This window comes from Gobio gobio (genome assembly GCF_949357685.1).
Source record: "Gobio gobio genome assembly, chromosome: 11".
Lineage (NCBI taxonomy): Eukaryota > Metazoa > Chordata > Actinopteri > Cypriniformes > Gobionidae > Gobio > Gobio gobio.
This window is the reverse complement of record NC_137104.1, coordinates 40,022,281-40,047,352: the sequence shown is the minus strand read 5'-3', so window position 1 is coordinate 40,047,352 and position 25,072 is coordinate 40,022,281. Positions and strand designations below refer to the sequence as shown.

Genomic DNA, 25,072 nt, shown 5'->3' with positions numbered 1-25,072 from the left:
TACAATCATTTCTATCTGCAAAGGAGCTTACTCCTTGCTTATTTGAGGGAAACGGATGAGAAAAAACGGCGCATACCTTTTATTTTACGTCATTTGTTTAAAAAACACCGCATCTGTAGGGGCTGCCATTGTTGTTTTGCGGGCTATGTGACGTCAGAGCTCGTAACTGGGAGTACATCGATCTAGTACGCGTTCAAGGGTGGTGAAGTCACGGGTTTGACTGCCGTTCCAGTGCACTCTCACGGGTAGAAGGTTGGAAAAACACGGGTTACGGGTTGCCTGGAACGCTGCATAAATGTCCACACAAAGATGGCAATATATCCGAAATCCTTGTGGGGACATTTTTGGCTTAGAATTCAGATTATGTATTTTTAAAATGTAAAAATACAGAAAGTTTTCTGTGATGGGTAGGGCTAGTGTAAATGGATATAATATACAGTTTGTACCTAGTATAAAAAACTTTATGTCTATGGAAAGTCTCCATAAAAGATGAAAACACGTGCGTGTGTGTATGTGTATGTGTATGTGTGAGTGTTTGAGGTTGTTTGTGTTTGAGGTATCATATGACTTGACTTTCTGCCCTCCTGTCACCCATGTGAACTCACATGACTTGAGAATTGCAAGCCTTCAGCAATGTTCCCCGGCCCGTGTGACAACTTGCCCCGATGCCCTTCCTATATTTTACAGAGAGAAATTAGAATGCTGACTCAATTTTCGAGGCAACAGTGACGCCCAGTGGTTGAAACGCCAAACGGGAACCGGAACCGCATGAGATGTGATGTGATGTGATAGATAGATAGATAGATAGATAGATAGATAGATAGATAGATAGATAGATAGATAGATAGATAGATAGATAGATAGATAGATAGATAGATAGATAGATAGATAGATAGATAGATAGATAGATAGATAGATAGATAGATAGATAGATAGATAGATAGATAGATAGATAGATAGATAGATAGATAGATAGATAGATAGATAGATAGATAGATAGATAGATAGATAGATAGATAGATAGTGGTAGGCCATGCCTGTTGTTGAAATTTTTTCCCCTAAAGATTCTCCCCCATCATGTGACATAATTACCTTTTCTCATTGGCTTTTAACCGTCATGTCACGCAGCCACTTCCTCGATGGCTCTCTTTCTGTTGTGTTGCCATGTCCGCTTATTATAAGCGGCTTATTTATATATAAAAAGGGCCATAACGACTGGGTTATTTAATGTAGTAATGTGAATCTTTTGTTGTTGTGAATTTAAGTTGTTTTCAAAAATATTTTATTTTGCAGTTTACTCCTCCAGAGCGGAAAAGGTATTGCTCATTTTCCTTTGTTTTTCAGATTGAATGCTTATTTCTCTTGTGCAACCTGGCAACAGCCCTGTCATGTGATAAACACATTTCCTGTACACTAGCGCTATACACCAGTGATGTCAGAGTGAAATTGAAACAAAATCGTGTCTCGCTTAAAATCCAACAAAAGAAAATAAGTAAATAAATAAAAATACCAAAGAAGAAGGCCATAAACCACTTAAAAGGAGGACAAGATGTGTTATTGATTTGAAACGGACACCTGACGTCTCGTTGTAATGTCTGTTGGTTAGCTGGTTAGTGTTAACCGTGATTTGTTCAGGTTAAATTGTGTTATAATAATCAGCTATTTACTAAACTATATTAACTTCTGCCTGTAACAATCCGTTACACAACACTGTTCTGGTCTGTACTTGGTCATCACGGTTGAGTTTAACCTCTTTTTACATCTTGGCAAGCTCTAATCTGCCAAACCAGCACCAGGATGTCAAAATACACCACTTTTCCTGAATCAGCCGATGATCATAATCCATTTCAGGTAATATATTTTTCTAGTTTTTGCAACTATACATTAGAAAACTGATGGTGTTGTTGTTGTTCTCATTTGTGGCCTTATTTGTGTAGTACTACGGTCTTGTGATGCAGACTTAACGGTCATCAGACCAATCATATTAGGTTACATGATAATGTTTTTGCATGGTTGATCCTTCCACTGGTCTTTGGGTTCTGGTCTAATACTGCCTTCACGTGCTATCGGAATTAGCGTAAATACTAGTTTCCTATTTAAAAAATTGGACATGAACGCCCTCTCAAGTCAAAATTTGAATGCGATGAGCTCGTAATCACGACTTCAGAAGTGGGAAGTACGACATTTTCGATAGCACGTGAAGGCAGCATTAATTTGACCTGCTAGTTGTTGGGAACTTGTTGCTTTAAATATAGATACATTAAGAGTACATTTACAGGACAATGTACTAAAAATGGAACAAAGTGAGAGGCAGTATTAAAGATATAGTTCACCAAAAAATGAAAATTGTGTCATTACTTGCTCACCCTCAAGTTGTTCCAAACCTGTATGAATTTCTTTCTTCTCTTGAACACAAAATAAGATATTTTGAAGAATGTTGTTAACCACATGGTTGACGGCACCCATTTACTTCCATAGTAGGAAAAGAAAATACTATGGAAGTCAATGGCTGCTGTCAGCTGTCTGGTTACCAGCATTCTTCAAAATATCATTTGTGTTCAACAGAAGAAATTAACTCATACAGGTTTGGAACAACATGAGGGTCAGTAAATGATGACAAAATGTAATTTTTTGGGTGAACTATCCCTTTAACATTAAGTGGCTTTGCATCTTATTATGCACAGAAGCCATTGTGCCATGTGCCAGCCCAGTGGATAGTGACATGTGCTGTTAAAACTTGTGGCATGTGCTGATGGATTGCCATGTGCCACTGACATTGTTGCGGAGCATGTCATCGTATGTTGTGGCTACTCCAATGACCTAGTGGCACATGCGCACTTAATGGTAGAAAGACATTTAATTAATAATATATTGCAAAGAGTGTTTATTACATCCCGGTGTTCATTTTTATAACAACCATTAGGCTTCGCCATATTGGTAATATCATGGCCAGTTGTATGTATTTATATTTAAGTTTCTTTTTTCACATTTATACAATGTCTTTAAATGCATAAATACATAACTAAACACTTTTTTTTTCTATTTGCATATAGGATTGTGTCATTTGGAATCATAAAACAGTATAGACACTATTTAGTGAAGCTAATAAAGAGAAACGTTCTAATTAAAGTGGTACCAATATGTGCCACCACAAACTGACACTGACCATATTATATAGGCCATTTCATATAGGCCTAATTGTAAGATAGCATGAGAGAAAATGCCACAAACCATTATAAACTGACACCTACCATTCTGAAATGAATTATGAAAACTGGCACAAACCACTCAGAAGTGTGCTGGACCTTGACACTGGCTCTTCACAATGCAGAGTAGTGTGGGTCTGTAGATGTCTATTATAATGTGGCTACAGCAAGTCATATACTTTAACAAAACATTCAGGCATCTCCAGAAGGAATGCATGTTCACATTGTTAAAATTCTATACAAGTATTTGTGAAATATTAAAGCCACAGATGAGAACGACTTACCATATATTAAATTATATCCATATTTTAAATGAATTTGTAGTTGTTGTAGACCAGAGCCATAGAGAGAGAGAGTTGCGACAACGGAAGTTCAAAACGCTTGATAGTCACGTGATTCATGTAGACCTCGAATAGTTCCAGGAAGTGCTTTGACGGGCAATTCAAATTGATAGTCACAGTGACAGAACTGCGATTTTTGGTAAATAATAGTCAATAAATGCATTAATTTTCAATAATTTTATTACACATCGACATGTGTAGCATGAGTATGTAGTTACAGCGATGTTGTTTTTAAAATATATATTTTTTTAATGATGAATAATGTACACAAGCAGGCTTTAATGTACAAGTTATTTTGATTAAAATGTGCTGATAATTTAAAATCTTACTGATTAAACGTCTTCCCTTTTAAAAGTGCATCACAAACGGTCTGTTCTGCTGTTCTCTATGGCGTGGCTGCTACTTCCGGGAACTATTGAGAGTCTCCGCGAGCCGCCATTGCTGTAAAAAAAAACGTTCCATTGGAGTCTATGGAGTTGTCGCAACTCTCTCTCTCTATGGCTCTGTTGTAGACTAATCCCCAATGTAAGTCAATGGTATCATACACCTTTTTCAGCAAGCCCTGACAGAAAAGTTTTTCATGGTTTATCTTTACCTGGCCAATGTTACACTTACTTATCTACACATCTTGTTACACATCTACTGGCCTGCATGCAGAATCATGCAAAACTAAAGGTTTACAGTTATGGATGCACCGGTTTATGCGGTAGTTTTAGTGACCTATGATTTATACTAGGGATCGACCGATATGGATTTTTTAGTGCCGATACCGATTTTTTTTTTCATCAGCCTTAGCCGATGACCGATACGGGCTGCCGATTTTCTTGAGCCGATATTTGGAGCCGATACTGCTTTTGCTCCCTCAATTTTACATCATAAAAATGACACAATGATCATGATGATAACAATTTAAAATTTAAAAAAGGAACATTTATTGAACTAAAAAAAAAACTATATTCAACAAATAGTAAAAACAGGTGAGGTAGAACAAGAAAAAAAAGAGTTCAGTGGTGAAAATAAATTCTGAAAATAAATATTTAAGCATAAATAAAATAATTACACTATTGCACTCAGTATCAACAAACAAGCAGCATAATAAAGTGCACGCTGACTGTACTATACTTAATTTTAAAATTATTTAGAACCTAGTCATTTAATGCTTAGGTGCACTTAACTTACTCTCTTGGAGAGCAACACCAGCGGTAATTCAGGAAAAAATCTCCCAATGCTCCACGTGAAACTTCGGTCTTTAGACCTTTTACCGTCATGTCAATTCTCAATTGATTTTGATTAATATGCGCGAGGGAGGGAGAGCAAGACAGCTTGAAGACGGTGAGAGTGCGCGCGCGCTCTCTGCTCGTTCTCTCAGCAACAGAAGCGCAACAGTCAGTCTCATCACGCACAGATCAAATAAGGCTTTAGCGGGATAAAAAATTGCTTTGGCAGCCGCCAAAAAACGCAGTATGTGGCGGCCGGTGTTGATTCTGTGGCGCACCACCGCGACTTAGTCTATGTGTGGGAAACACTGGAGAGACACACACACACAAACACCACACGCGTCTAAACCACAGCCAGGTGGTTGCTGAATAAAATTCCCACAAATAATGTTACCACGGTACAACGTCGGCATTACTTAAAGGGTTAGTTCACCCAAAAATGAAAATTCTGTCATTAATTACTCACCCTCATGTCATTCGACACCCGTGAACACAAATGAAGATATTTTTGTTGAAAGCTGATGGCTGAGAAAGGCTTCAGATAGGCCTCCATTGGCATTCAGTACATTTACACTCTCAAGACCAATAAAAGGCACTTACAACGTCGTTACAAAGTCCATCTCACCACAGTGACTCTACAATAATTTTACGATGCGACGACAATAGTTTTTGTGCGCAAAAAAAATCTAAATAACGACTTTATTCAACCTCTTCTTGTCTTCCGTGTGTGCCTCCACGACGCATGCACGAGAATATGACGTAGCGCCGGGGTTCGAGAATCCATGAAATGCACACTTTAACCCCCTTTTGAGAACTACGCCGAGACCTAAAGCACGATCAATGTAGAATTCAACAGCTTAGACACGCGCGTCTTCCTCTGCTTGTAAACAAATCGCTTCTGGGTCATGTGTCCGAGCGCCGGATCTGCGTAATATTCTAGCGCATGCGTCGTGGAGGCACACACGGAAGACAAGAACAAATTGGATAACGGTGTTATTTTGATTTTTTTTTGCGCACAAAAACTATTGTCGTCGCATCGTAAAATTATTGTAGAGTCACTGTGGTGAGATGGACTTTGTAACGACGTTGTAAGTGCCTTTTATGGGTCTTGGGAGTGTGAATGTACTGAATGCCAATGGAGGCCTATCTGAAGCCTTTCTCAGCCATCAGCTTTCAACAAAAATATCTTCATTTGTGTTCCGAAGATGAATTTTTGGGTCATTTTTGGGTGAACTAACCCTTTAATCCTATGACCAGTGTTCGTAACCGCTACCGTATGCATACAAATAGCCTACAACGTAGCTATTTGCAGCTCCCTAAATACAATGGCAAGCAGTTTTATCATTTACGTTTTCCAGTTGGACGCAAAAACTTGCTTAGCTGTAGTTGCAAGCATCTTTTAACTGTTTGACTTAGTTGAAATTTTGCCATACACTTTGAAAGTGGAAACACGTTGCTCTATATGTGAGCAACGTGTTTCCACTTTCAAAGTGTATGGCAAAATTTCAACTAAGTCAAACAGTTAAAAGATGCTTTGAAAGTTTAAAACTTATCGTTGTCTTGAAGAGCAGATTCCAGCTCTGCTGGTGGGGGAGGGGCAGTGCATGAACTGCAGCGTCTCCAGCAGCACAGAGCTGCCTGTGGACGCCTGTCTGTAAACAATGCCGGGAAAAATACATCGGCGAACCCAGCAGCCTTGTATTGGCCGATACACGTAAAAATAAAATCACAAATATCAGCCCGATATATCGGCCGTCCGATATATCGGTCTAACACTAATTTATACCGTGTGTTTCCTAGAATGGGCAGTTTGCGTGATCAACAACATACAGTAGCACTAGTTTTACATAACATTCAGTGGCACATGCAACTCAAATACACGTGTCAAACGGACTACATGTTTGAAAAATATTACCGATTTGCAAGTAAGTTTAACAGATTTTTTTTTTTAAACCTACTAAATTAGGCTATTTATGTATGATTTTTTTTCTGATTGATTTATTTATGATGTCACAATTATGTCAGTAGCCTAAGCTGCTCACTACTGGAGGTGCCACAACATACGAAGAAGTTTCCAAACATTGTCAGTGGTGCATGACGCAATCCATTGGCACATGCCACTATCTACTGGTACATGTCATACGTTTTAATGGCACATGCCAATGAAAACCGGATATGCCACCAGATATGCTAATGGCTTTTGTGCGTAAGATGCCATGCCACGCCACTCAGTGTTTTTAGTCAATTTTTCAGTAGCGGTATTAACAATGTGTTATGCATGCCAAGCCAGTAGTTGGCGATGTCATTTTGTAAAGAAACACTGTACACTTAATAGACCTTAATGTGCCAGAGAAACAAGCGCACAGCCATCTTTAAAATATGTTACAATTGTTGTGTAACTTCTATTTCAGCAGTAGCTCTGTATATTTCTATGGCATTGCTGTCAAAGAATAATCAGCTGGTGAAGTGGATTTACTGATTGTAAAGTTAATGTAAGCATTGAAATGTTTGAAGCGGATGTCATAATAAATATCAGTAGGGCGGGAAGATTTTAAAACGAGCAGTTCATTCATAAATCTGTAAGATCTTATTTTCATGCTGTGGAAATACAAACCGGAAGACAGAATACAATGAGCGTAGGTTTTCCTCTGATTCCATTGCAATGTTCTGTCTTGAAAATGTTTCCGCCGTTTTGAAACTCCTCCTTGGCCGTTGCTCCGATTTTCACGAAAATTGAACCAGATCCTCTTCAGACCATGCCAACCAAAAGTTATGGAATTCAAGTCGAATTGTCAAACCGGTAACCAAAAAACGTGCAAACGAATTAAACGAAGTGCCCGCCAAAATGAACGTGAAGCTATATCTCTGCAATGCTTTAGCGTATTCTGACCAAACTTGGTGTGTGTAATGACAACCATGACCTGAAGCAACCTGCAGCGTTTCGGCACATTGCCACCTAGTGGATACAAAAAGATACAAAAAAAATTGCTATTTTTGCTTATAATCCAAACGCTTTGGCCAAAAATCATAAAAGTGGACTCTTTAGATTCGGACGATACCCAATTTTTTACCCCCATTTTGAATTTAGTAAAAAATGCTATATTTTATGAACGGATTGGCATATTGTTATGAAACTCATGCCCTGACAGTACTCGAAAAGTTTCGGGGCAGCGCTACCTTGTGGTCAAAAGTTTAATTTTGCCTATTGTAATGAAACATTGTCTTAATAGATTCCTTGGGTCATGCCGAGAACATAGATACCAATTTTACCATATTTGGCATAACTTCCTATCCGCCATTTTGATTTTTTTCAAACTCTTCCTAGACCGTTTGTCCGATTTTCACCAAAATTGAATTGTATCATCTTCAGACCGTGCTGACGATGGACGAAAATGACTCTAGAGGCTGTATGTTTTGGCATATTGACACCAAACTTTGCATGTGTCATTGTCACCTAACTCTGACCACACCACATCAGTTTCGTGACAGCGCCACCTATTGGTCAAAAGCGATAAACCATTAAATCACATTACTAGTGGATGTATTTGATTTTTCAGGCATTTTGCCTAAATCATCTTAAAATGCCTTTAATTGCTCATTGTTACAGTTGAGCTTGGCCCCTTAATTGCTGCTTGCAGCTATATTTATTTCAGCTATAATACCAGGCCCCGGGAAATGCAAAAGAGATTACCATCTCTGTATAAACTACAAAAGCATGAATTTGAAAAAACTCTGACGTCATGCGAATACATATTTTGTGTTCAGTCTATAGGCGCATAGTATTTCTTTACAAAGAGACATAGCCAACTACTGGCCCGGCATGCATAATACAGCATTTTGTTGGATCCTTGTGAATGGGGAATGCTTTGACAACATCGGAAAAAACACTTTTCCATTTTTTGGCACATAATTGTTGTGTAAGCGTACCCTAAAATGGCATGTATAAATCAGGCAAGAACACATCTACTTATAGTTTATTGTTACGATTTTCCTCATTTTCAAATATTAGTTAGAGCTGATTTCCGTAACTTTTTTTTGTGTTCAAGATTTACAAAAATTATATAATGAGAACGTACAACATGAATCCATTTTCCAAACCGTGTTTTTGTCTTACCCTGAATCATTACGGTACACTTATAATTAGGGCTGCTCGATTATGGAAAAAATCATAATCACGATTATTTTGGTCAATATTGAAATCACGATTATGTAACACGATTATTTCACATGACTTTGGGAATGTGTTGTATTTATTAAAAATACACCTTTCAACAATTCAATTGAAATTGTAACATTTGTTGTACTTTTTGAACTATTAAAATAAATAATATAACATATATTCTAATCAAAGTATAAAAGTATTCACGTAAAAATGATAACCACAAATAAATAAGATCAACAATATGGTTCGGCCATGCTTTTCATGTACGTCTAACATTAGTTTTCAGGTACAGAAATGTATCAAATGTAAAATAACATTGCATATTTGAGTGCATAAATTAAAGATTAATCCTATTAAACTTACAAAAGCTATTCAATCAAGAGCGGTGAGTGATGTACTTGTCTTTTGTTGTTTGACATTAAACAGACAGCAGTAAAGGCTACTGCCCCTTTAAGACCTCGCGTCTTCTTTATCGACTGTATAAAGTTCACTTAAGGCATATACAGACTATGTCTGCTAAGATACTCATCAAGATGGACATGTTGACATACGTTTTGTGTGAGTTTGTCCGTTTAAGAGCAAGACTTGAAAGAGAACTCAATATTTGCGCGCTCTCGGATGAACGCACAGAGACACATTTTCTCACAGCGCGCGCGGCTTCTCATTCTAAACCTAAACCCTAAAGCACTAAACCCGGGTGATGACGGTGAAAACGACTGGTCATATTCGAACATATGGCAGCACTCGCAATCTCGCATGCATTGAACAAAGTTTACAAAGAGAGAATTATTTGAAAAATATGAGGGGAAAAAAGGACGTTTACACTGCACCCCTGCTCTCGTCAGTTTTTGTTTCTTTATTAGATTGTCATAGGTCACTCTGTTTAATTTTCAAGTGGTTAAACAAATTCGTGATGTTCCCTTGCGTTGCAGCCACTACCATGCAGCAAATCTTAGCATGTTTCTGCTCGTCGTCTGATTCCTCGAAGCCAAACTGTTCCCAGACAACGGAGTTGGTTTTGCCTTTTTTGCTCACCAAACGCTGCTGTAACTGCCCTCCTTCTGCCATCTTTACTCGCGCCGAGTTTTTACATTCCAGCGGATGATATGCACACGAGTCTCGCGACCTGAGAGAGATTTGTGGGTTCGGGAGGGGCGGATGTGCGCGTGCGCGTTTCATTCAGAACGCAAGGCAAAATAATCGTTTTTTCTCGATTGTACTATTTTGGTGATCGTTGGGAGGCAAAATCGAAATCGAAATTCGATTAATTGCACAGCCCTACTTATAATATAATAATAAGTGTTTATATTGGGAATATTTAAGCCCGGTTTGGTAGGAACCGCTGCGGAGGAGCACAGTCCATGCGTGACTCGCCATAGACATAAACAGAAAGTAGCTCCGGCTGCAATCTTCTTCCGCAAGACACATGCAGTTCTGTTCATTAACCGCTAGAGCACAAAAAGTTACGGACTGCAGCTTTAAGTAATAAAAAAATTACAAATCACAAGCATATAGTGGTCAAATAAGGCGAATATAAATAATATGAAGTCTGTGAATAGGTGCAGTTTATATTTGTATCTAAATTTAAGGTTAAAGGGATAGTTCACCCAAAAACGAAAATTGTATGTTTTTCTGCTTACCCCTAAGGCATCCAAGATGTAGGTGTCTTCGTTTCTTCAGTAGAACACAAATGAAGATTTTTAACTCCAACCGTTGCTGTGTGTCACTCATATAATGCTTGTCAATGGGGTCTAATTCTATTAGAGTAAAAAAAACATGGACAGACAACTTCAAATTAAACCCCGCGGCTCGTGACGACACATTGATGTCTTAAGACACAAAACGATCCACACGGTGTGAGGCAGTCTGCAGAGCTAAAGCATTCGTCTGATATGAGGTGAAATATTTGCATAAATACCGTTGGGTTTCTCTCAGAAACCGATCGTTTCGTGTCTTAAGACATCAATGTGTCGTCACGAGCCGCGGGGTTTAATTTGAAGTTGTCTGTCCATGTTTTTTTTACTCTAATAGAATTAGACCCCATTGACAAGCATTATATGAGTGACACACAGCAACGGTTGGAGTTAAAAATCTTCATTTGTGTTCTACTGAAGAAACGAAGACGCCTACATCTTGGATGCCTTAGGGGTAAGCAGACCTGCCAACATGTACGCATTTTTCGTACTCGGCACGCATTTTGACCCTTTGGTACGCTTGTACGATTCGCTGCTCTCTATGTACGCATTTTGTTGCATCTCGCATTTCGCCGGTTTCAGTGCAATCTATGACGTTGACTCTGCTGCTGAGCCACAGCGTGAAAGTGGAGTGAAAAGCTTTCGGCCAATCAGAGCGCTTCATTACCTCCGCTTACATGCCCGCCCCTCCTAGACAAATGCTTCGAGTCCGCGCCGCGCGCGTTCGTTTCATTTCAGTGCCTCAAGCAAGCTAGGCAGGCCGGATAACTGCAGGCTTGCATGCCATGGCTGAACCGCGTCACATAGGTACGCTGTTGGCGGTGACAGCCGCGGATGACTTGACGAAAAATTATATTTTAAATAAATTTGGGCGAGTGGCGGTTGAACCAATCAAATGGGAAAAAATATATGCATTTTTAAATATTGTTACAGTGTACTAAGCAAACCTGCAAGCTATGAGCCCAGCTGTCAGTATGGAGGCCTAGGCTTCTTCTCGTAGATATTTTAAAACAGCCAGTCATTGTAGCCTACCACTCGGGGAATAGGCATTTAAAACAGACAGATTATGGAGTGATATAAAAATGGCATCGGGCAATGGCAGCGCGAGATGTTCAGAAGAACACAAGAGCTAAACTTCTACAAGCTCAATAACATTCAGAGCAAAAAAAAGGAAAAAATAAGGTAAAAAAATAGTCGAAAAACTTTGCCCATCGTTTATTAGCAGATGTGCAAAGCAAGCGGGCAAGTTTTGGGGTTGTTATGGATAATTAAAATGAGAACATGCACGTTGCACAGTTGTTCGGTTGACTTTCAGCGAATTTTAATGAATGAATAGAGTTTGCGTTTCTGTAATATCAAAGCTCCATAATTCGTTTCTTGTATGATTTTGTTTGACCTGCTGGTATAAAATGAATTAACGTAACTGTTGCGTTGTGTTGCGTCGCGTCTTGCCACATTCAATGTAGAAAGCATTGCTTTCGTTTGAGGGTGCTTAACTCGCACCAGGTGTAGACAAAAAGTTACCTGATTGTGACAGATGGTCGAATTCACATGACATGACACATTATAAATTAGCATTATAGTCTGCCATAGCCTACCCTACAGTATAAAAAAGACCAAAGCCCTCTGATGCAGGGAAGATGAAAAATGTGGATAAAGACCGGTAAAGTGATGTAATGAAGGAACAGTTTATCTAATTGCATAGTATTAAGATACTAGTAAATGAATGGCAGTTATTTTTACCTTAAACTTTATGCTAACAATTGTGCTGGGTTGTCTAGAGAGGCACCAGACAGTGTGACTTTACCAATCTTGTCAGATGTTTTTAAACGCATGGAATATCAGTTTTTTATTAATGTTTTTACTCTACAGTTGTGTAGTTTTGTGTAGTTGTGTTAAATTATATACATTTTTATTTATTAATTAAAATTCATATTTAATTTGATTAAATATTAAATTAAATGTACATAAATTAGTAATAATAGTCTATTTATATAATAGCAACATTTTATGTCAAATTCAAATAAAATATCTACTACTCAGTTTCATTCATAGTGAAAATATGAAATGTGCCATAGTTTAGTGGAAGATTGCTGCCATCTACTGGAAAACAAACACCTTTGCTATTGAATACGGTAGTTTGTTATTAATCTTACTATTTGTGTTTAATCTGTCTTTTGTTCTATTTTTGTATGACGTTTAACCATCATCAGCCTTTTTTGTATATAATATCCTGAACACAATGATGGGTGTGCAGTAACTGTACAACATTTATGGTCTACTTGTATTTGGTTATGGAGTAACTAATAAATCGTAATTGGTGAAAGTATATTGTGTATATTATGTATTTTAGTGTTAGGTATCTCATAGATTACTTACTGGTGTGTGGACAACGGTGGAGCGTACATTGGCGGTGGGCTGTCGGGTGCGCTGGGGGCCCGTGGTGGGGGGGGGGGGGGGGGTAGGGTGTACTCATAAAGTTTCTTCAAGGTTGGCAGGTCTGGGTAAGCAGAAAAACATCAAATTTTCGTTTTTGGGTGAACTATCCCTTTAAGACCTTTAGGTCACAAGGTTTTAAGATCACAAGAAACATAAATTTAACCATGCGCGTCATAACTATTTAATGAGTTAAGTTATTGCTGATTATTTACTTTAAGTTTATCAGAAGGATTTCATGTCTTTTTGTGTTTTGAAGGTCAGTCTCCTAGCAGATGATGTTTCTGCCTCAGAAACAATGATATCAGTGCAAAATTGTGAGCTTACAGTGCCAGTTTCTAGGCCACCTTGAGCTTGTTTTAAAAAATGTTGTGGTATCAGCCCAAATATTTTATCACTACCTGTATCTACTACCTTTTCTATAACTGAAAGGTTGGTTTTTCCTGTGTTTGCAGGATCCATCAGTGACTCAGCACAGCAGCAACACTGGCTATGCCACGCTGGACCTTTACAACCCGTTTGACAACAACAAAGAGGTAAATGTTAATCCTGACGGTTGGTGAGCAGGCTGTGTTACATAGTTAACATAGCTATTCATTATCAATAAATCACATGATGGGAGTACAATGGATTAAAAAAACAGCGTTTACTTCAGTTTGTGCCAGAACCTTTTGCCTGCATTATCACGATAGCTTATTCTATCGACAGCATAATTAGTTGCATTTTTATTAAACTGATAATAACTGTTTTGCTTTTTGAAAATGAAGCTAACGAAGCCTCCACCTCCCTATGAAGCCACGTCTCCTGCTGCACCTCCTGTCCAAACCCCTCCCAGCAGGACCACGCCCACTGAGCCCAGGAATTATGGATCCAATGGAACACAGGTGCTGCTTAGCTTTAGAATTGTCCATTACTTTGTTACTCAACACAGAATTTCAACTAAATTAGCTATATTTGTTTACATGTGCATGAACTGGATTTACTATGATTGCTAGAAATGTGACTCAAATTTTTATATCATAATAACATTGTTGCAGGGATAACGCAGAAACCCGTAAGACTAATTTGCCACTGGTTCCCTCAAGATTTTCCTATTTATAATGTTTTTTTATTATTATTTATGAGTAAAAGAAGGCCTGTGGTAAACATACCGTTATGATACTTGCTCTACAATGTAAATTACACACACCTGTATCAAAAAAGTGAATTTTGAAGTGGTTTTTTTTTTTTTAATACTTTATTTTAAAGGATTTTTCAAGTAAAAACACAGAACAAACAATGAAGTGGTTATTTTTAATATTAAAAAACGCATCTTTCTTATAGATAACTATCAGGAGGGTTGCCTCCAGGGAGGCAAGGGAGGCAGTGTCTCCACCAAAAAAATGGATGAGAAAATAATCGATATTACAAAATATGAAACAAATATTACAAAATGTGACATTTAAAAAGTGTAAAATTCATTCGTTTTTATAAAGTAACACTGTCCCAAAGTGACACCCAAGAGTGAAGTTACAGCGGGACGCGGTGTCTGTCTTGCCTCCGAAATCACCCCCTATACCCTCAATCACTATTCCCTACTTTAGTCCACTAATACAGTTCACTTGAAGGAGTGAATGAAAGAAAACAAGTGAGCGAATTCGGACAGCCGCTGTGTGTACAATCGGCTGTACTCTCGTTATTGCGGTGCAATGTGGGATAGAAGGAGTGCACTCAATAACATCCACTATGGTTTCGGACACCACTACTATTTAAGTGTATAGGGGGCGATTGGGACCACAATAGGGCATTATTTGAGGGGACAGCCATCTTGTAGTTGTGTCCAAAACCAAAGTATTGAATGCACTCATTCAATCCCACATTGCACCGCAATAACGAGTGTTCAGCCGATGTACACTAAACGGCTGTCCGACTTCACACACTCTTTTTCATTCACTCCTTCAAGTGAACTATATTAGTGGACTAACGTAGGGAATAGTGAATGAGGTTTTAGGGGGCGATTTCGGATTCAGCCCTATAGAATTCAACTAATCAGATGACAACTTTGAAACTCCTGAAGTCTGAGGCTGAGACTAATTGACTTTTAACAGACCCCCTAAAGCATGCGATGGGTTTAGTGGGGGGTAATTGAGAATGAATTGGGGAAAGCCACGTGAGAGGCTCCATCGCGCCATGATTGGATATGATCGGTTATGATTGGTTTGTGCGATAAATCCTGCCTCTTGTTTTCGTGCACATTCTCATCGGCCTGAGTGAAGATAATGGTGCCGTTAATGGGAAGGCTAATTAAAAAGCAAGTAAACAACTCCGCCATTTCACCGCTTTGTCACGTCAAAATCAAACTTGAAATGGGCTGAAAACAGGATGACTGCGGGGGTTTTAGTGAGCAATCAGTATATCAATAACATAACAGGAAATTAATACATCTTCGTGTCTGTGACCAGTGTGTACAAGCTTGATGACTGCTGAAAATAACTTCAACACAGTATACGGTTTTACCCAGTTGACTGAAAAGTTCTTAAAATGCATTCTAAAAATCGAAATAATTCGTAATAAGGAATTATTCATTATATGGTATTTTGAAAGTGCATTATCATCATTGTGATCTTATTAGTGCATATCGGCACATTTACTAGTAAATATTTTACTGCATCAACTTCAACACTCGGTTGCCCGATCTTGTCCAGTGTATGTTTCTTATTTCATGTATAAAGCAATATTTCAGTATTATTTAAATACTAAATATTTAATAATATTTTAATTCTGTTAGTGCTAGATCTGTTATTACTATGATGCAATTCTTGAGTGGTTATTAAGCAATCAAGCTTTATATTTCATGATGGTTGTATAATTTGATCTTTAAATTATTTAATATTTCTATATTTGGCATGGTGGAATTTTCAGTGTTTTTCACAACATATAATATTAAATTGATTTGCCTGAATGATCTTAAGACTGCTGGCTGTGGATTATTGTGCTGTTTATGGGAATAGCATGTACAAAATTGTGAAATTAATACTCAACAATGATACGTTAAATTGATCAAAAGTGACAGTAAAGACTATTATAATGTTAAAAAGTTGTATGTCAAATAAATGCTATTCTTTTGAATTTTCTATTCACAAAGAATCCAGATTTTTTTTTACAGTTATATCAAATATTAAGGATCAACTACTGTTTTCAACATTGATAACAATAAGAAATGTTTCATGTTAGAAGGATTTCTGAAGGATCATGTGATACTGAAGACTGGAGTAATGATGCTGAAAATTCAGCTCTGCCATCACATAAATTATATTTTAAAATATATTAAAATATAAAAGTTATTTTTAAATTGTAGTAATAGTTAACAATATTACTGTATTTTTGAGGAAATATATGCAGCTTTGGCCACCCCAAACTTTTGAATTGTAGTGTACTGTATATTGTACTGATTAACTAACTCGCTCTCTCGCTCTCTCGCTCTCTCGCTCTCTCTCTCTCTCTCTCTCTCTCTCTCTCTCTCTCTCTCTCTCTCTCTCTCACAGTCTGCAGTAAATGCCACCACAGCAGATCTGTTGAGGAAGCAGGAGGAACTAGAAAGAAAAGCAAAGGAGCTGGAGAAGAGAGAGAGAGAGCTGGATGCCCATGCACTTGGGTCTGGAGCCTGTGAGTGAAGAATGAAAGGAAAATATCTTAGTTTATGTGTTTGCCAGGGAAATTAAATGTAAAAGTAACACCCTGAACCAACAGTGTCTTCAGTTTTGCTACTGGCATTTTGGAGGCAATGTGCAATTAGTTTTGCCATTCATAACCTGTTGAATAAAATTGTAATGCTAAAAAGGTATCATAACACCTTAGCAACCACATAGGAAGGACCTGACAACCATCCACAACATCCTAGCATTGTGGGTTTACATGGGCAACCACCTGTCACATGCATTATGAAAGAGTTTTGAATAAATTTACCAAAAAGAGTGAAGTAGTCTCCGTTTGCACATTTTACCATATTGAAATCCACACAAATCAGTATTTGGTCAGGGCAGTATTTTTGGCAGTCGAGTAATCAGGCTGTGAAATGGCCAGATAGCATTTGTGTACGTTAGAGGCAATGAACTGCTGAAGTGAGTGTGCAGTTATATTTTGACTATAAAGCTTTCTTCTCTTACTTGCACCAATGCATGTGAAAAGAATCAGTGTGTTTTGTAATTGTCCCATATAAAACTTTAACGGCAAATTTAAAAATGGTATAATAAAATGTGCTAATTCACAACATTAATGCATCCTTTTTTAAATCACTTTGTCGCATCTTTACGGATGGTGATCAATTCATTCAGTTTTAATAGTGCTTAAGGCACGCAGTATCGTACACACAGAGGGCATAGCGTTGCGTTATTTAAAGGAATTTCAAGCATCAATGAGTAACAAAAACTGCACTGAATCAGTATTTATTCTTATTACTTTCATGTGAAAAGTAATAATTATGTAGTTATGTCTGAGAAAATTTCTTAGCAACTAAGGGCCTGGTAGGAATAGAAGTGTTGGGGATGGGGCAGTGTATTTTAAGAACTGAAGGGATTATTTATATGGACTTCTGAAATTGTTAGCGAGGGTTATGCTGAAGGTGCAGAGATAGATGAGACCTGAATGAGAGGGGAGGGGACAAAGAAACGGAACGGTTAAAAAGATGACAGTGATGGATGGATGGTATTTTCAAAGGAGTGAGATTTAGACCTCGGCGGTAATGAACAAGACATTAATGGAGTGATGCTAGCGGATGTGATTGATGAATGGGGAAATGAATCATTTTCTGTGTCCTTCTCCCTCAGCTCGTCAGAATAATTGGCCCCCATTGCCCTCCTTCTGCCCGGTGAAGCCGTGTTTTTATCAGGACATTAATCTGGAGATCAGCCAAAGCTTCAAGCGCACTGTCACCACCATGTACTACTACTGGATGTGTAAGTTTGCTCGGTTTAGTACAATCTTGTTTTTTGCAGTGTTCGGATGGTGGTTTGTGTCATCATCCTTAGTAAATGCTCCAGTTATGAATTTATCCTCTGTGTTTTCTTCTGTTAAACTGAAATTGTTTGTTTCCTATGTAGTGATTGACCGTTTTATTTTATTTATTTATCTATATTCATCACGGCAAAAAAAAAAAAATCTGTCTGACTGTTTTTTTTTTTTTTTTTGAACAAGGTCTGTATATTTAATATTATATATATATATATATATATTATATATATTTAATATATAACAGTAGAGTATATACAGTCAAAACCCCAACACAACACCCTCTAGGCTCTACCCATCAGACATAAAGCATCTATTATACTGTACAAGGACAAAAAACAAAAACAAAAAAAACATTAATTATACATGCAGTATTTTGGGACTGTATTCCTGACTTGAATTTTTCAACAAATGACAAGAAGGGTTGCCAGATTGCATAGAATCACTGGGCAGACTCTTGAAGAGAGTATCTTATTTTTTTTCTAGTTTATGATCACATAATCTCCTTAATCCAGTGAGAAAAAGTGGGAAGAATAGGGTCTTTCCATTTAAACTACACTATATTGTCAAAAGGTTTGGGACGCTTGCCTTTACATGCACATGAACATCCCATTCTTAATCCGTAGGGTTTAATATGGAGTTGGCCATCCTTTGCAGCTTCAACTCTTCTGGGAAGGCTTTCCACAAAGTTTAGGAGTGTGTTTATGGGAATTTTTGACCATTCTTCTAGAAGCGCATTTGTGAGGTCAGGCACTGATGTTGGACGAGAAGGCCTGGCTCGCAGTCTCCGCACTAATTCATCCCAAAGGTGTTTTATCGGGTTGAGGGCAGGACTCTGTGCAGGCCAGTCACGTTCCTCCACACCAAACTCGCTCATCTATGTCTTTATGGACTTTGCTTTTTGCACTGGTGCGCAGTCATGTTGGAACAGGAAGGGGCCATCCCCAAACTGTTGGGAGCATGAAATTGTCCAAAATGTCTTGGTATGCTGAAGTATTAAGAGTTCCTTTCACTGGAACTAAGGGGCAGAGCCCAACCCCTGAAAAACAACCCCACACCACAATCCCCCCTCCACCAAACTTTACACTTGGCACAATGCAGTCAGGCAAGTACCGTTCTCCTGGCAAACGCCAAACCCAGACAGAGAAGTGTGATTGGTCACTCCAGAGAACACGTCTCCTGCTCTAGAGTCTAGTGTCGGCGTGCTTTACACCACTGCATCCGATGCTTTGCATTGCCCTTGGTGATGTAAGGCTTGGATGCAGCTGCTCGACCATGGAAACCCATTCCATGAAGCTCTCTATGCACTGTTCTTGAGCTAATCTGAAGGCCACACTAAGTTTGGAGGTCTGTAGCTATTGACTCAGCAGAAATTTGGCAACTTCTGCGTACTGTGCACCTGGAATATTTAATAGTGAGGAAATTTCACGAATGGACTATGTACAGGTGGCAACCTACCACTGTACCACGCTTGAATTCACTGAGCTCCTGAGAGCGACCCATTCTTTCACAAATGTTTGTAGAAGCGTCTGCATGCCTAGGTGCTTTATTTTATACACCTGTGGCCATGGAAGTGATTGGAACACCTGAATTCAATGATTTGGAGGGGTGTCCCAATACTTTTGGCAATATAGTGTGTCTGTATATTAATCTTCTGGCAAGTAGTGTGCAAAAGGCTGTCATTTTACAATTATAGCTACTTGGGTGCATGTTCTGTTCTGTTCTGTAACACCAAATATAGCAATAAAATGAGATGATTCTATTGGCAATCCTATTAAATCTGAAAATACATCAAAATCAATTTCCAAAAGTTATACAAACTTGGGCATGTCCAGACTATACGTAAAAGGCTCGCAGGAGCTTGCCTACATCGATCACAAATAGGTTCTAGCTCTGATCTAAATTTAGATTACCTAACCTTTGACCAATAGAGTCGGTGTACCACCTTGAATTGCACAACCGCATGATGTTGACAAATAGATGATGAATAAACATCTTGTAATGTGCAGATTCCATTCTTAACCCAGATATCGAAGGCTTTAGTCTGATATTTTGATATGTATGCCCATATTTTTATTTTATGATTTGTACTTGATTTTTTTATTTTGTAAAGTGCCTTGATAAGCTACTTTTAAAGGTGCTATATGTAAATAGTTTATTGTTAATTATTATAATGCTGAATTGGCAAACAAAAAATAAATAAATACGTATACCGGTACATACATACACCCTTATACTGCCCCAGATCTCTCTGATTTTTGAAGTTATATAGGTGTACAATTTACATTTTTGGTTGAACTATTATTTTATTTCAGCAATATTTAACTATTAATTAAATAGTGTTATGTATCACATATTAGCAGTTGCTCTCTAGTTATCCCTAGTATAGGAATATTGGTCAACTACTACATTGTGTTACTTTACTTACTGTGTACTTATCTTTCTCTTCTTACAGTCACAGCATGCACTTTGCTCTTTAACCTCATCGCCTGTTTGGCTATGTTCTGTGGGCTACCCGGTAATGTTTCGTCCCCGGTTGGCTTTGGTTTTGCCATCCTTTGGTTTCTCCTCTTCACCCCCTGCTCCTTCGTCTGTTGGTACAGGCCTTTGTACAAAGCCTTCAGGTATGTACACCGATTCAGCGTTTAGATTTGATGTCTCATCCAAACATCACGGATCAGTCATTGTGCATTCTGTTCTCTGTTTCTCAACAGGAGTGACAGTTCCTTCAACTTCTTTGCCTTTTTCTTTGTCTTCTTCGCCCAACTGGTGCTTTATGTTATTATGGCTATCGGTATCCCTGGCTGGGGCTTCAGGTGAGCGTGACAAAATAGCCACATTTGTGCAAAAAATGGTATTGCTAACCTATTTATTGTGTTATTCCATTCTTAAATTTGGCCACTGACTTGTTACTCTATAAACTTCTCTCCTTCTCTCCTGTTTGTTTCAGTGGGTGGATCGTGAGTTTAGCCGCGTTTAGTGACAAAGATGGCAAGGCAGTGGGTGCGATCATGATGATCAGTGCTGTGCTCTTCACCGCTCAGGCGGCCATGGGAGTGATTTTGCTCAAGAGGGTAAATCACACAGCAAACCCTTTACACATTCATTGGCAGTCAAATTAGGGCTATAATACTAAATATAAGTTGAAAACTATACTAAATATTTATATTCATCCTATGGTGAAGCTGTCTATTCCTCTTCGGCAGCTTTTCCACAGCTACTTCAGGGTTTAATGGGCTTTTCGCTGTATAAAAAAACAGACTTAGGCCCTGTTTACACCTGGTATTAAAGGGATAGTTCACTCAAAAATTTCAATTACCCCATTTACTCACCCTCAAGCCATCCTACGTGCATATGACATTTTTCTTTCAAACAAATACAATCAGTTATATTAAAATATGTCCTGGCTCTTCTAAGCTTTATAATGGTAGTGAATGGCAGCCCAAAAAAGTGCATCCATTCATTATAAAAGTCCTCCATATGGCTCTTGGAGGTTAATAAAGGCATTCTGAAGCGAATTGATGGGTTTGTATAAGAAAAATATCCATATTTAACGGAAAAAGTGTAACTGGCGCAACGATGACGTCTGACGTAGCGTAAACGTTTTGAACTGCGAGGCGTTACACTTTCTTTATAAGTTGAATACGGAAGGTGTTCCGCTGGAAGCTAGATATTTTACTTAATAACGTGTTAAATATGGATATTTTTCTTACACAAACCCATTGATCACTTCAGAAGGCCTTTATTAGCCCCCTGGAGCTGTATGGATTTTATAATAGATGGTTGCACTTTTTTGGGCTGCCATTCACTGCCATTATAATGTTTGGATTAGCCAGGACATTTTTTTTATATAACACCTAGGATGGCTTGAGGGTGAGTAATCATGGGATAATTTTCATTTTTGGGTGAACTAACTCTTTAAGATGCGTTTTGGACGATCGGATAACAAGTAGATGAGGGAGACACACAACCATTTACACCTGGTGTTTTAATCCATCGCCAGCAGCCATATCACCCTGTAGCCCAAGACTGGTTTTCCACTGAAGCTAAGCAGGCTGAGCCTGGTCAGTATCTGGATGGGAGACTTCCTGGGAAAACTAGGTTGCTGCTGGTAGAGGTGTTAGTGAGGCCAGCAGGGGGCGCTCAACCTGTGGTCTGTGTGGGTCCTAACACCCCAGTGTAGTGATGGGACTAATTTTTTAGAACCAGCATACCTCGAGTAAGCAAGGTTTGGGTTAATCAACCTAGAGTTCAGGGTATATGTGACGGTAAGTTAACCTTGCTTTCTGGAATACCCCACAGCTGACATGTGTATGTTTATCTCAGACTCTGTGCATCTCTCGATTTTTATAGCGTTCAATAGAGTTTGCAATAAAGATGCCATATTAGTTGGCGTTCAGTATGTAAATGAATGGCAATTGTAGAACAACATCTGCATTTCCATACGTTATTGTTGGGTAGAGTGATTTGTCGGTCACATCTGGGTGGCTGTTTATGGATTTTGTCATTAAAACACAACATTCTTCGTGCTCTTTAGTACTTTTAAACTTGAAATAATGCTTAATGATATATTAAATGCAGATTCTTTCAGAGATCATCTTAATTTTGCGTTAGTGTCTTATTGAAATTTTTGGTTTCAAATTACACTACTGTTCAAAAGTTTAGGGTCAGTAAGATTTTTTTTTTTTTTTAAGAAATGAATAATTGTATACATTAAGGACACATTTAATTGATCAAAATTGACTGTAAAGACTTTTTTATGAAAAAAAGTTAGAAAAGTTGCTATTCATCAAAGACTCACACAACGTTAAGCCGCACAACTAGTTTCATTGTTCACATTGATAATAATAATAAGAAATCAGCACCAAATCAGCATATTAGAATGATTTCTGAAGGATCATGTGACACTGAAGACTGGAGTAATGATGCAGAAAATTCAGCTTGTCTTCACAGGAATAAATTACAGTATGAAATATATTAATATAGAAAAAATATTTCGCAATATCACTGTTTTTACTGCATTTTTGATCAAATAAAGGCAGCCTTTGTGAGCATAAGTGACTTCTTTCAAAAACCAACTTTTGAACAGTAGTGTATGTAGAATTCATAATACATATTGATCTTTTAATGACGATCTCTTCCGTATTTTTCCATCAGGTTCATTCCATGTACAGGCAGACTGAAGCGAGCTTTGAGAAGGCCCAGGCCGAGTTTGCTACCGGTGTGCTTTCCAATCAGGCAGTGCGCCAGGCAGCCACCAACGCCACCGTTTCTGCTGCACAGGGCGCCTTCACTGCACCTCGGTAGAGACCTGGATGAAAAAAGAGAAAAGGTTGAACAACCTGATTGGTTACGCTGCCATGAGACAGTGACTTATTCTTGCACCCCTAGACATGGCTGAATTGCAAACCAACACACTTACCCTAGACCCCTCTTGCATGCATATCATATTAATAGTAATGCAACATTGGATTTCTTTTTGTCATTGTTTGGCAGTCTTGCTGAGGATCAGACCATTAGTTCAGACGTGCAAAAAGGATCTAGGTGTTGATGTGAAACGATGGTTTATATATATGCTCTCTATGAGGATCTACACTATGATCAACTAATACAATTGTCTCATTTCCATTTGTTACGCTAGAAAAAGTCACTGTAATCATACAAATATACCTAAGACCCCAGGTTTTGTCTCACAGTTCTTGTCAATGTACAGTACATCTCTAAAGCTTGCAAAGTGTAAGGTACAACAGCCTTGCAGATTCAAGTAAGACGTGCCACATTCTGCCTTTGCTTTTTCCTCGACTTCCTTGTAAATAGCTGTATACGGCCAGGAAAGGGATCATTTCATTGCTCTAGAATTGAGGTTACTTAGAACCTGTGAAGTTCACCTTGCCAAAACTTTTTTTTTAACGAAAGAGAGGATTCTCACTTATTTTAGAGATTATGATTCACTTTATTAGTCTGTTGGTGGATGGATTTCTTGCTTTGACCATTATTTATATAAAAAAAGCATGTTTTGATGCAGCATAAACTACTGTATGTACCTCTTTGCATTGATACATGACTAATGCTTTATTTTCATTGGTTAAGGCAGGTGATTTGAGCTTTGGAAAGCTTTGGAATACAGAATCAAACTTGATACCTTGACATAAAACTCAAATTTTCTTATCAAAATGTGGTAGCAGAGATTGGTGTGGTTATCTGTGGCCAATATAGTTGTATTGCTTTAGTGATTTGTAACTTCTTCTTTTTGTAATTTCAATCTAATGTTTTGTCTAACGCAATAGTATATGCGTATATGAAAGTATTACTTGGTTTTACTGTTATTGTGTTGCTGCTGTATGTCATTGTGTTATTTGTTTTATTAAATTTAATGAACATGCATATTATACTATTAGTATTTGCATTTTATTGGGTTCCTTAAAAAAGTCTTGAATTTAGTTATATCAAATTTAAGGCCCTAAAAAAGCCCTGTCAAATATCTTAAATGGTATAACAAAAATCTTTATCATTTGAAGGTCTGAAATTTGGGAACAAAAAAAAAAAAAAACGGGAAAACTGGATGCGGCTTTATGTAATTATTAAACTTCAAAAGGCATGTTTCAAAGTAAAAACGCGGTTGTGCGTTTCAGAACAGTTCACAACAACCAAACATATATTAGTAAAATTGGTTATTCCCACGTGTGTACTGTCCAATGGCATTTTTTAACTTGATTGACAAATGGATACAGAAAAGAATTTGACAAAACGACAAAGAAAAGCAATTGGCAAATAGAGAGAGAAAAGCCTTTGCCAAATGCTTTTTAAAAAAGTGATTTAAAATGTGCATTTAAAATGATATTATTAATGTTCTTTTTATTGTTTTATTAATATACGTTTTAAAACATTAATTAAATAAACTGTTTTAAATGTGTCTATACATTTAAGATCATTTTATTTAATGTATTTTATTAAACTACATTTAAAAACACAAATTAACTAAACAACTTTAAATAGGCTATGTCTATTCATTTGTCCATTTAAGTGATTT

At 37.8% G+C, this 25,072-nt stretch overlaps 1 protein-coding gene across 2 annotated transcripts; it reads left to right on the top strand.

Annotated features, from left to right (window-relative positions):
- Positions 1 to 1,388: 1,388 nt before the first annotated feature.
- scamp3 (secretory carrier membrane protein 3) lies at positions 1,389 to 24,431 on the top strand. Of its 2 annotated transcripts, XM_079829071.1 has the most exons (10): positions 1,419 to 1,609; positions 1,772 to 1,851; positions 13,512 to 13,592; positions 13,824 to 13,940; positions 16,581 to 16,701; positions 17,862 to 17,990; positions 20,498 to 20,666; positions 20,757 to 20,858; positions 20,993 to 21,116; positions 23,200 to 24,431. In XM_079829071.1, exons 2-10 carry the CDS (start codon positions 1,798 to 1,800, stop codon positions 23,347 to 23,349), a joined length of 1,047 nt encoding a protein of 348 aa, XP_079685197.1. In that variant the 5' UTR covers positions 1,419 to 1,609; positions 1,772 to 1,797; the 3' UTR covers positions 23,350 to 24,431. The 2 variants fall into 2 exon arrangements, with proteins under 2 accessions (XP_079685196.1, XP_079685197.1); XM_079829070.1 differs by having other exon boundaries at positions 1,389 to 1,851.
- Positions 24,432 to 25,072: the final 641 nt, after the last annotated feature.